Source organism: Pinus tabuliformis, chromosome 3_1 (genome assembly GCF_031772625.1).
Source record: "Pinus tabuliformis cultivar Carrire ecotype Pingquan chromosome 3_1, CPIR1, whole genome shotgun sequence".
In the NCBI taxonomy this organism is placed as follows: domain Eukaryota; kingdom Viridiplantae; phylum Streptophyta; class Pinopsida; order Pinales; family Pinaceae; genus Pinus; species Pinus tabuliformis.
In genome coordinates, this window is record NC_142301.1 from 682825552 (window position 1) to 682838836 (window position 13285).

Here is a 13285-nt window from a genome sequence, read left to right on the forward strand (position 1 = left end):
TTGTCTTTTAATAAAAATTTTTGTAAATTTTTATAATTTATTTTATGATCTAATTTATTTAAAATGTAAATTTATTAAAATCGCAAATTCTATATCAATAAATTTTTCAAAATATCAAATCCATATCTATAATTAAAAAAACAATTTAAGCAATAGAAATTTGACACAGAAACATGACTAGCAATCAATGTAACTCAGAAGCATGACTAGCAAAAATTAATATTGCAAATTGTTGTGATGCAGGAGCATGAACTGTAATGATTAATAATACAAATCAATAAAGTGGACATACCTTAATAACAAAGGGACGTGGGGCGATACCAATGAACCCATCTGTGCATGTTCATAATGAGCCAGGAGAGAAACATGAACAAACTTGTGATCAAAACGGGAATTGAAACCTGTCCATTGAAACTAAACGATGGACAACTATTCGAATGGGGTAAGTGGAAACAATAATGTGTGGACTCAAATGCGTGGAGGGAGAGCGATCAACCGATGGACAACAATTCAAATAGGGTAAGTGGAAACGAAACCTGTGGATTCAACAAGTGGAGGGAGGGCGATCAACCTGAGGTGGAGGAAAATTGGAATGAAATTTAAAATGAAAATGAAAAAACAAAAAAACCAATAGGATGATGGCTGATAAATGTATTCGATTAAAAACATTCCCTTCAAAGCAAATCTTGTCCATTATTTAAAATGAAATTGAAATTCTTCGAGCCCACATTCGTTTGTTGAAATAGATAAGTCAGATTTACCTATAATAGAGCAAGCAATATATTTCTAACCTGAGTAATTGTAATCCGAGGTGATACCGAAAAGATACTTTGTGAATGGTAATTTATTATTATAATTTACAATGAGGGTAATTTAATATTATATGAATTATTTTTAATTTTTGGAAATTTTTCTGGTGGATTTTTTTAGTTTAATTTATCTCAAATTTTGCAGGAATTTATTGAAATTACAAGTTTGATGAGTAAACTCTGCACATTAGAAGTGTCCTAGAAATTTTCTAAAATGCGGAATGCATATATATAATTAAAAAATGAATTTAAATAACATAAATCAAAATTTCACAACAAAATTTTCTGCCAAATATAATACAAAGTTAGGTTTACCTATAATAGAGTAAGCAAAATATTTCTAACCAGAGTAATTGTAATCAGAAGTAAATTCCTGATACCAAAAAGATATTTTACGCCTAGTAATTTATTATTAACTCTTATAATTTACCATTATTGCAATTTAACTGATAGGTTGATATATACTGCACTCAAGCTTGGGTTGGGTTTGGTGCCATTAATATAATACGGAGTCAGGTTTACCGAGTAAGCAGAATATTTCTCAACTAAGGAATTGTAATAAGAGGTAATATTTGGGAGACAACGACGTCCCTAAGACAGGGCCGGCGCCAGCCTTACAGCGAAGCAGCAACCCTACCCATATTTGCAGCTAACGCTCACGGCGTTGATGGTGGGAATTTATTTTGGATTTTGCTTCGTTCAATTCAATTCCCAGACAAGGACGGCCGGATCGCCGAAACGCCAGAGCCCTAACCCAGTCCCGTTTTTGTGAAATGAGCCCTAACTGCATCGACTACTTACGGGTCAACTACGTTATATTATATTCCACATCGTCAGTCGCCGCTTTCGAACGTCAAGACTTGACAATGCTCCTTTTATTGTCGAACGTAACAATTATGTTTTATTCATGAACGTAACAATTAATAGATGGACAGTACATTTTGGGAATTTATTTTTTAATCAGAATTTATTCATTTAATTTGAATTTGAGTTTAGTTTAGTTTAGTTTGTTTGTTTTTTGTGAGAGATTATGTGAGTTTTAATAGGTGGTTTGATGGTATTTAAGCGATAAAAAATTATTTAAATATTGTATCTGGTTTCAATCACACTAAGTTGAAGAATGGGTGTAATAGTTAAGAGTGGTGTATTTCTTTTTAAAAAATGACAGATTCAAACTTAAAATGATAAAATATAATTTTGTGGATTTATTTTTTCTTTTTATATTAATAATAATATTTTGTAATAAAATTATAATTTTTAAATATATAAATAAATTTAATACTCTATAAAATTATTTCCTATTCATATTTCAAATTTCAAATTTGTGATTGTAATAAATTTCTTGAAACTTTTCATAGAACTTTTTAACAAATTTTAGAAAAATTCCCAGCAACGAATCTATGGACTTATTAAGGATCATTCAGACACCATATTCTAGAAATTTCCCGGAGCTTATCTAGCCCCATCGTATCCGTTCAATTAATCATACATGAATCCTCGGCTTTTCATAGCAATTATTAACAAATTTTACAAAATTTCCAAGAAATGAATCTGTGAACTTATTAAGGAATCATTCAGATACCATATTCTAGAATTTTCCTGGAGCTTATCCAGCCCCATCGTATTCGTTCACTTAGTCATACCATGAATCCTTGACCTTTGCTGCACCACTGCTTTTTCTATCACTAACGTCGACAACTAAGTTTTGACCAAATCAATTCATGCTCACCATAAACACGATTGATCTTTTCAGGGGTCTATATAAAGAGGCTCAGAATGGTAACGCAATATAAATCAATCTGGTATTGCGTTAATCAATCCAGAGCGGTTGCTGCGTGTAGTAATGGCCTCCATGGAGATACGCAAACTTCTGGCTATTGTTCTTTTGCTGCATAATCTGCTTCCTATCGCTATGGGTATGGAAGCGCTTTTGGAATCCAGAATTGCTTAAACTTGTTTTGTTTATGAAAATTATTAGGCATAACATAACATTCTTCTATTTGTGTGCATCTGTGTGCAGGAGCGAACGGCCATATCTTGAGGGAATACATAGGCGCCTTCAGCAACGGCGTGAAATTTTCAGATGTGCCAATAAATCCGAGGGTGGAGGTCCACTTCATTCTCTCATTCGCCATCGATTATACGACCGGATCCGCTTCCCCTTCTCCCACAAACGGAAAGTTCAACATCTTCTGGGACACCGGCAGCCTGACTCCCAAGGCCGTGCAGGCCATAAAGGCCCAACACAAGAACGTGAAGGTCGCGCTGAGCTTAGGCGGAGATAGCGTGGGCAACGGTCACCCTGTCCAGTTCAAGCCATCGTCGGTGTCTTCGTGGGTTAACAACGCTGTCACGTCGCTGTCGAAGATAATCAAAGAATACCATCTCGATGGCATCGACATCGACTACGAGCATTTTCAGGCCGACGATAACACGTTTGTAAATTGTATCGGGCAGTTGATCACGCGGTTAAAGCGGAGCAAAGTCATCTCCTTCGCGTCCATCGCCCCCTTCGAAGACAGGGGCGCTGTGCAGTCCCATTACACAGCCTTATGGGGCAAATACGGCCACGTGATTGACTACGTTAACTTCCAGTTCTACGCGTACGATGCCAGCACCACGGTTTCTCAGTTCATCCACCACTACAATACTCAGGCATCTCTGTACAAGGGAGGGAGAATACTGGTTAGTTTTAGTACAGAGAAAGGCGCTGGAGGTCTCTTGCCCGATCATGGGTTCTTTCGGGCATGCAAGATGCTGAAGCAGAAGGGGGAATTGGAGGGCATCTTTGTGTGGTGTGCAGACAAGTCAAAGTCTAATGGCTTCAAATATGAAAAGCAAGCAGAAGCTCTTTTGGCGTGACTGGATTGATTTTATAGCCGCTACTTATCATAGCGAATCATCACTCACTCAGACGATGCCCTATAATAACTAAAGGAATAAATATTTGGGTTCCAATTGCATTGTAACCGCCAGCCTTAGAATTTCAAATTTACTTCGCCTATTTACTGAAAATTTGGTCTGTTGTTTTCTCTCCCTTTTCATTTTCATTTTACGCTTACGCTTATTGTAAGTTAGTGAACGGTATGGATAAGTCAGCGAAAGTCAATGAACATTATATAAAAGAAAATAGCAGCTTATTGCGTAAGTTAGTGAACGTTGTGCATAAGTCAGCGAAAGTTAATGAACATCATGCAAACGAAAATAACAGTAATTTTATGATAGGAAAAATACTTTAGATTTAAATGGAAAAATAACAATTTGTTTTAATATAAGTTTTTATAAGTTAACAGTTTGTTTTGATATAAGTTTTTATGAGTTTATCTCTTAAAATGAAGAAAAATATTCGTAATAAGTAAAAAACCAATCACGATTATAGAATATTCCTAATAAGTAAAAAAGCCAATCGCCACAATTATAGAATAAACTCTAAAAAGAATTTTGTAAATCTTTAGATTTGAGATAGTGAAGATTGGCCTCCTCCACTAGTAAACGTGTATAGAATAAAATCTGATTTATTTTTTACAAATTTTTAAATTTGAGATAGCGACCATTGGCCTCCTCTACCAGTAAACCTGTAATTTAACCAATACTCGATTTATGGCTAATAACTTAAAAGCTCGATATGAATGCACCCAGCGTGCATGATTAGACGGCTGGGGTGGATGGCTTTCGCTCCCCCCAGCCGAGTTCGAACCCTGCGGAGGTGCTTTTTTGGCGATTTGTGACGGCTTTGCCGTATCTGCCGGCTTCGGCCGTATTCTGTCTGGCTTCGGCCGTATTCTGTCTGGCTTTGGCCAAATTGTATTTTATGACCTTGCAATTTTTTTTAAACTATAATTAAAAAAAAAAAAAAAAAACACTTCCATAGAACATCGAATTCGAGGCCCATTAACAGCGATTTGGATATATAAAACCGTATATGGTCAAGTCCAAAAGCACAAAAAGATATTATTGTACATTTATAGCTCTATTTTAGTGATTCAATTTAATAGATCTCGGTTGGGTTTGCTTGTGCACAACATTAGACTTTTAGATTAATCACACCTTTATTGAGTTCATAAATATTTTAGCTTAGATTAAATTAATAAATATATTACATTTAATGACTTCAAAAACTAAAAAACTAATTTGGGAATGTTAAAATATCACTAGCCATAGAATTTGTTGTAGCTTTTTATATCTTTTGTCATATAATTTTTTTGAGTAGATATAGAAGCCTCTTAGAGACATTCTTTGGGTTGATAGGAGACTAGTGCCTAGGGAATCTGAGATGAGGGTTTTTGAAGATTATCTAAAGGTTTTGTGTTGCATTCCATATGTCACTTAATAGGTTCAATAGCCCTTCGCTAAGGTAAACTCAAGAAAACACATAGATCAAAATAAACACTGGTAGATATGGGTAATATCAAGGAGAAATGCGTGGGTTCTAGTGGTTGACACACAACAATACACAATTTAACATTGTTATTATAGTATAGGTGAACAGGAGGAAGCAAAGGAGGGAAATCGATGCAGAGGACTGGACATAACACAAAATCCTAAGCAACATTCTTCAGAAGAAATATGGAAGAGTGAGGAGGTTAAAATGCAGAAAAAGTGGAGCATGAATTAAGGTCTCAACCTATATGCCTCATGAATACATTTGTCACCAATTAGCATAAGTAAATTGGTGCTTACATACAGGTATTGTAGGCTATCAAATAACACAAGTAAATCATTTGATTACATAGGTACTGCAAGTTATCAAATAACACAAGTAAATATATGTTTACATAGGTGCTTCTCACTACTTAGCGGCATATATACAACCATGAGAGAGTGAAACTGGTAGTTTCATAACACAATTTTAGAAGACGAAAGACATATATGAAATGATATACAAAGGGGAAAACATAGTGTCCATTGCTCTGATTGGAATCAACCAAACTGTTTCATTAATCTTTGAAGATGGAGTCCAAATCACCAGTCCATTACTTTTAACAATTGTACATGCCCGAGCGCCTTATGAACAAACAAATTGAACCAAAGTGGAACCACTCTCTCTACAAACAGAGCTTACAACTTGCCAAAGTAGAATTCGGGGCTCTAGAATGCAGAAATTGGGAACCTCATTTAAGTGTTTTCTCCTTCTATTTATAAGGAGAGAGGAAGATTTGAATGACAATTACAAAATATCTCAGCCGAGCTCCAGTTGTCTGATCGACTAGCTATCTAAGCTTGCGATGGCTCTGTTGTATTACAACAGATTTGATTACTTCTTTAAAATGCAACAAAGTACAAAATAAAAAAACATGGGAAATCTAAATAATGATTGTAGAAAAATATCTCCATGCCAATTCCTGTGATCGCCTCTGATCAGGCCACGCCTTTTCCATGATGTTCCTCCTTTGTTATTCCACAGGTTCACCTCTCATCTTCGCCTTAACTTCTTGAATTCATTACTTTTTGGAGAAAGGGGCAACTAACTCTCGGTTTCTTGTCACAGTGCAGAAACAGAGATCGACCTCATAGTCTTTCATTCCATTGCTGTGTGGAGCTCCATGTTGAGAAACTAATTATCAGGTGACCTGCACACTGCTTCCTGAGTCCTATACCTCCATTTATCTCACTGAAGATGTGCGTCAGAGCATAGAGATGGCTTGTATCACCTCAAGGCAGACCCAACACTCTTTCCTGCGGATCGTGGTCCTTGCTGCCTTGACCCAACGATCTTTGACAATCACTGTTACACTTGAGACAAACTCCTATGTTCCTGCATTCAATCTTGCAGTGACCGATTCATACATTCTTTAAATCCATATACTTCCTTATTGGATCAATGCCATATCGATTCCATGTTTCCATCACCGATATGGTTGATGCTATGATATTGCAATCAATGGTATCTTTGGACCTCTGATATGCGATCTCCGATATATCCAACCTCCAGTATTCCTCCCTAAGGATTCAATCCTTGAACTTCAGCAGACCATATATTTTGATCCAAGAGTCCATTTTTGGCCTTCCAAATATTGTTGGAAAGCTTGTTCAGAGCACTTTGTAATGGACGGGGTTTGATTTAGCCTTTGATTCCTTCTGCTGCTCGGAAAATGATTGCAAACTTCTCTTCTCATTTACTCTTTGGAGAGCCGGAAACACATTTTGTAGTAAGTGACAACATTGGCTCCAATTGGGGACAATGCCTTGTTGGCAAGGTGTGAGAACCTACAAACTAGTAGCCTTCACTATTGGGAATGGAGTCAAAAATATATCGAACCTATAAAACCAAGAAATCTCCATGGAAATTTATTTGTTGGGAGTTCTTTCCTCATAAAACTAAAATGAAAAATTACAAACTGTAAGAATTGGAAATTAAATACTCACATTTTATATACAACTCCTGCTTAGGCATAAGGCTCAATTCACCCAAGTGAGGCCAACCTTCGAATGATACTAGCCCAACATCTGAGTACTAGACCTTATGTCATTGTTCTCTTGGAAGTCAACAACTAAAATAGGCATGCCTCACTGCCCCCAAATTGATATTTGATGCTCAACTCTTTTAATCTCAACCATGATCCTTCTAGTTGGGATTGGAATTGATATATATTGTTGCACGCCAAAGAAATATGTTTACAATAAGATTAAAACAATGGAGTCGCCAAGGTGAGAGATCTTCAACCCACACTTCCCTTGCTCACCCGACAGAGGGAATGTAAAAATTGTCGTACCCATAGAAAAAATAAATTTTATCGTTCCCCAACAACGGCGCCAGAAAGATGTTGTAGCTTTTTCTATCGCCTGTCACACAATTGCTTTCAAAAGATATAGACGCCTCTTAGAGACAATCTCTGGGTCGATAGGAGACCGGTGCCTAGGGCATCCGAGATGAGTGCTTTTGAAGATTATCTAAAGGCTTTCTGATGCACTCCATATGTCACATAATTGGTTCAATAGCCCTTCACCAAGGTAAATTAAAGCAAGCACATAGATTGAAATAAACACTAGTAGATATGACTAATCTCAAAGAGAAATGTGTTGGTTTTGGTGGCCGACACATGAAAATACACAGTTTAACATTGTTATTGTAGTATAGATGAATAGGAGGAAGGAAAAGGAGGGAAATCAATGCAGAGGACTGGACATAACACAAAATCATAAGCAACAATCTCTAGCAGAAATATGGAAGGGCGAGGAGGTGAAAATGCAGAAAAAGTGGAGCACGAATTAAGGTCTCAACCTCTATGCCTCATGAATACATTTGTCACCAATTAGTGTAAGTAAATCTATGCTTACATACAAGAATTGTAGGTTATCAAATAACACAAGTAAATCTGTGATTACACAGGCACTGCAGACTATCAAATAAAACAAGTAAATGCGTTTACACAGGTACTTCTCACTACTAGCAGCATACATAAACCCATGAGAGAGAGAAACCGGTAGCTTCATAACATATTTTCAGAAGCAGAAAGACATACATGAAATGATAAACAAAGGGAAAAACATAATGTGCATTGCTCAGATTGGAATCAACCAAATTGTTTCATTAATCTTTGAATATGGAGTCCAAATCACTAGTTCATTACATTTAACAATTGTATATGCCTGAGCACCTTATGAACAAGCAAATTGAACCAAAGTGGAAACACTCTCTCTACAAACAGGGCTCAAAACTTGCAAAAGCAAAATTCGGGCCTTTAGAATGCAGAAATTGGGAACCTCATTTAAGTGTTTCTTCTGTCTATTTATAAGGAGAGGGGAATCTTTGAACAATATTTACAAAATATCTCAGCCAAGCTCTAGCTGTTTGATTGACTAGCTGTCTCGTTGTGCGATGGCTCTGCTGCCCAAAATGATTACAACAGATTTGATTGCTTCTTTAAAATGTAAAAAAGTACAAAATAACAAAACACGGGAAAACTAAATAAAGACCATATCAAAATATATCCATGCCAATTCTTGTGATCGCCTCTGATCATGCCACACCTTGTCCATTACGAGTCCATCATATATGTGGCTTATGAATTGTTGTATATATCTGGGGAGGTTGCTAGTTCTCTATCAAAATTTAACATTGAAAAATAAATTATATGCTATGAAAAAGGTTAATTGTTTTCTATGACTAATGTTAAATATAGAGATATAATTGAATGCTTAACCTCTTGTCATCCTTGATGTCATTTATTCCACTAATCAATGACATGTATGCCAAAATTTCGATAATTTTAAGAAAATTGTGAATGGATATTTACAAATCCATGAAATAAATTTGATGGTAAGTTATCCATCATTATTCCACAGTTCATATAATACCTATTAGGTATATATAACAGTTAATGTGAGTTTACTCTTCATATCCAGTTATAGTGAATTAATGTGAGTTTACTCTTCATATCAGGTTATAGTTTCTAATTGCAAAAGAAAACAAGTTTAGTTTATATATATATATAATAGTATGAAAATATAGTAAATTATTTAATTAGTCATAACTTAATTATGGAACTCTATAGGTTTTTTTAATTTGTCTCAAGGGAAACTAGATATTTTTAACCACCAACATAATTCATTAAAACAAGTCTAACTATAACATAATTGTAATAGAAAAAATTGTCACTAAGCATTCCACCCATTTAAGAGTAAGAATAAGTAACAAGGGCGGGTATTTTGGGAGCAAGGAGGTTAGATTAACATTGCAAATGGATCTCTAGATGTTCAAGCCTTGCATCCAGTCTTTCCAAGTAAAAGCATTGATTCCTCTGAACTAGTTTAATGTCTTCCACAGAAGAAAAGATATGGTATATCCCATGTTTGTCTTTTAAGACCCTATCAAGCAAAGTCCTCATCCTCTAATGTAAAGTTATGGACTTGAGGAACGATTCCCTTCTTTCCTTGGTGTAGCGAGGGTCAGGAACCCCGTGAGAAACCTCTTCCAAAATATCTGAATCTCAAAACACTTGGGGGTCCAAAGCAGTCACGGACTCTTGGTTTCCCATCTTATTGCAGATCTAGAGAGACAACAAAATATAAATTGTCACTAGTTTTGTTAGAAATGGATTTTCCAATGCCTCATTTCCTTATGAGCTAAGTATGGTGAGTTGTAAGCTCAATAGGGACTTGCATCTGTCCAGTTGTCGTAGTTATCCTTAACTGACACTAAACCTCCTTCATTGCTATATAATGGAGGTATTCTATGTACTTTTACATGATATTGTGATTAATAAAATACTCTTTCATTATATCAGAGTGGGTGATTCTTGCCCTGTTGAATTCATTTTTGGAGTTTCCTAATTTTTTTCGTGCCCTGAATGGGGTCTCTGTGATCAGGTGTACATAGATCAGGTCAGATCTGAGTTTGATACCCATGGCTTCTTCATAGTCAGGGTTCCAATATTCATATTGGCACCGAATTTTATTTTATTCTTTGTAGTGATCACTAATATTTGATTGTTGTATTGAGATCATAGTATCAATGGAAATTCATCCACTATAATCATATTTGTGAAGTATCACTCTAGTAAATCATAGAGGGGATCAAAACCTTTCATCATTGATGCTCAAATTCAATTGGGACCAAATCCAGAGTTAGATTACTCGGAATCGGCTTTTTTAGTGGGTTGATCTTTACTCTTTTGGCAGTTGAGCATCTGCACGTGCAACAGATACTTTGACGACATGCTAATATTTTTGTTACAGTTGAAGTCTCATGTACAACTCTCTCATCTGGGGAGAAGGGTGCACATCTCCCTGAATCTCTAGAATCCGTACGAGATAACTAAATGGTATAATAGCTGAAGCTCATGTTTTGAGAGAGAAGAGCTTTGGGTTATATCGTTGATCTAGTTTGAAAATGTCAGCAGTATGCCATCATGAATTGGTCTAATAGTGGATCGTGGTTTTGATCTCGAGCTCACCCTCTACAGATACGCCGACTCCAGCTTTTTTGCTGCAATTTGAATTTTCCCTTCACTGCCTCCAGGCCGATCAACAATTAGGCATAAGGGAAACATATTTGAATTGCAATCCAAGACAAGTGGACATGCATACTTGTATTCGTGGGAACAAAGGCTTGCATTTGTTTGTTATGAAGCAATGACTATTATAACAAATTCTCATAAGTGTCATGCAAACGAATACGAAAGAGGCATATGCGTGGGGATTATCGTTGGCGTGTTAATTTGCCTATGTTATTTGGGAGATTACAATTGGGTTTTTTTTGCCTCTCACCTCTATTAAGCCCAATAAAAACACATTTTTTTTATTAGTTGTTTGTACTACGGGTCCTTTTTCCATAAAGGGTTTTTAAAAGAAGGATTATTTTTTTTTGGGCACAAATTCTTTAAAAAAAGGATGTTAAATCTTAAAATTTCCATGCATTTTTTTATATGAAAATGATGCCGAATGGAGAATAGCCATATATCCATTTGGTTGATGTATTTGGTATCTTGATGGATGCTAGTTATGAAATCCTTTCTTGTTTGCTAGTGGTACAAATGTTGTTGAATTGATATGATTTGTAGCATGCTTTGAAGTGTAAAGTAGTTGTTGTTGTCATCATCAACTTTTTTTTATAGTAATTTTTGTGGCTAGTGAAAACACATTTGCCAACTTTTGTTATCAAGATGGGTAAAATATTTTAGGATCTTCAAGAGAAGAAGGCACCATATGAACTTTGTGAAGAGGATATTCAATTGCAGTCAATCTTAGCACTTTTTCAAGGAGAGAATGCAACTCTTAAAAATAGGTTGCAAACTTCATTCGCTCAAAAGATCAAGAAGGTTGACCATCTAGATTCAACCATGGGAAAATATTTCCAAATGCTTGCAGATGAACTTCAAGAAAAGATTGACCTCATTGATGAACTGGAGGAGGAAGCTGAGACTTTTTCTGACTCAAGAATAGAAAATTTGAGGAAGCAACTGGAAGAGAAAAAAGTTTAGCATGTTATGAATATTAATTGTTTAAAAGAAAAATGTTGGAGCAATATCATTTTTTCAAACAAGATTATGATGCCTTGTCTCAGCAACTAATTGAGAAGGAGGAGGTCATTCAAAAGTTTCAATATTCTAAGCAGGAACTTGAATTGGAAGTTAGTCTTCTTCAAAAAATTGAGATGGAGATAGTTGATGTTAAGGTGCCAAGCTCTCATTCTTCCACACTTGATGATGAATACCAGAATCCTTGTAACACCCTCTTCCCACATCTACCAAAGCAACCAGCCAACTGCTGTAAACATGTGATGAGAGGCCACTATGATATGACTTGACCTCCTAAGTCACATTAAGGAAGTGGAACCAACAGAAACACACCATACAGACATCCAAAAATCATCAACAAAACCCTTAGAGGACAAGTCATCCACTCAAACAGCATGTCTCCAGGCCCCACTGCTATTTTAAGTCTCTTGGACCATAGTCAGTCTCATGCTATTGGAAAGGGAGCGACCAACAACCTAAAGTCTCTTTCACATGTTTGACCACCAATGAATTTGGATGAGAATTGCTAGTGTTGTGCCAGCGACCTTAGGATTTAAGTCACTTTTTCAGGCTCAGAGCCCAGGTCACTGCCCAGAATTGATCCATCTCTTCAAATTAGTAAGATAAGATGGAAATTACAGTACTAATGAAAATACTCGTTCAAGACCTTGTCCAGACCCCTACTAGCCATGACAGGCATTTCATCCAACATGTTGCAAATGTGTAATCTACAGGTGTAGTTCAAAGTTTTGAGTATAGGGGTCTCATACTTAGCTGAGAATCACTAAGAACCATTGATGCCTGAATGCATCAACTATCATTCCATCCATTATGTCATAGATACATTGATCATTCAATTATAAGTAAAAAGAGCCACACATGGCTGCTATCATAAAACACATACATAACCGACATAATAGCAACAAAAAATACTCATGAAAGTATAGTAATATAGACCACATATAATTAATCAAAATGAACATAGAAATACAACGAGAAATAACCTTTCATTAATTATGTAAAATACAAACCCGGGATGGGACTTCCACATTACGCCTGACCGTAGAATGGATAAGCCAAAACTCTCTTCAGCCATTCACCCCTGAGCCATATTCCAAGCATGAATGTGGGATATCATCGAACACATCAATTAAACCTCATCTAGGGATTCCAAAATCCATCCACCTCAACCCATCAAATAGTGATTCCACCTCATGGTTGAAAATCACCAAACCATCATCAAATTGATCTCCATCCAAACCTTCCAGGGCTTCCAGAGCATTTGTTCCAACAATGGCTTCTAGGACTAGTAACTCAACCCATAGCTATCCTTGAGCTTCCTGAGAATTTTTCTAACCAAAGGCTTACAAAATTAGTAACTCAACCCACCAATGGCTTCCAAAGCGTTTTTCTAACCAAGGCTTCTAGGACTAGCAACTGAACCCAAGTTGTTACAGGGATTCCAGAGCGTTTTCCCAGCCAGGGCCTTCAGGAACTAATAACTCAACCCAAGCTAAG

General features: G+C 36.2%; 1 protein-coding gene across 1 annotated transcript; it reads left to right on the forward strand.

Moving 5' to 3' along the window:
* The first annotated feature begins 2592 nt into the window (after positions 1-2592).
* LOC149188947 (chitinase 2-like) lies at positions 2593-3899 on the forward strand. The gene is made up of 2 exons (XM_089413119.1): positions 2593-2725; positions 2830-3899. The coding sequence occupies exons 1-2, from the start codon at positions 2653-2655 to the stop codon at positions 3669-3671; spliced, it is 915 nt and encodes a 304-aa protein (XP_089269245.1). The 5' UTR covers positions 2593-2652; the 3' UTR covers positions 3672-3899.
* The last annotated feature ends 9386 nt before the right edge of the window (positions 3900-13285 follow it).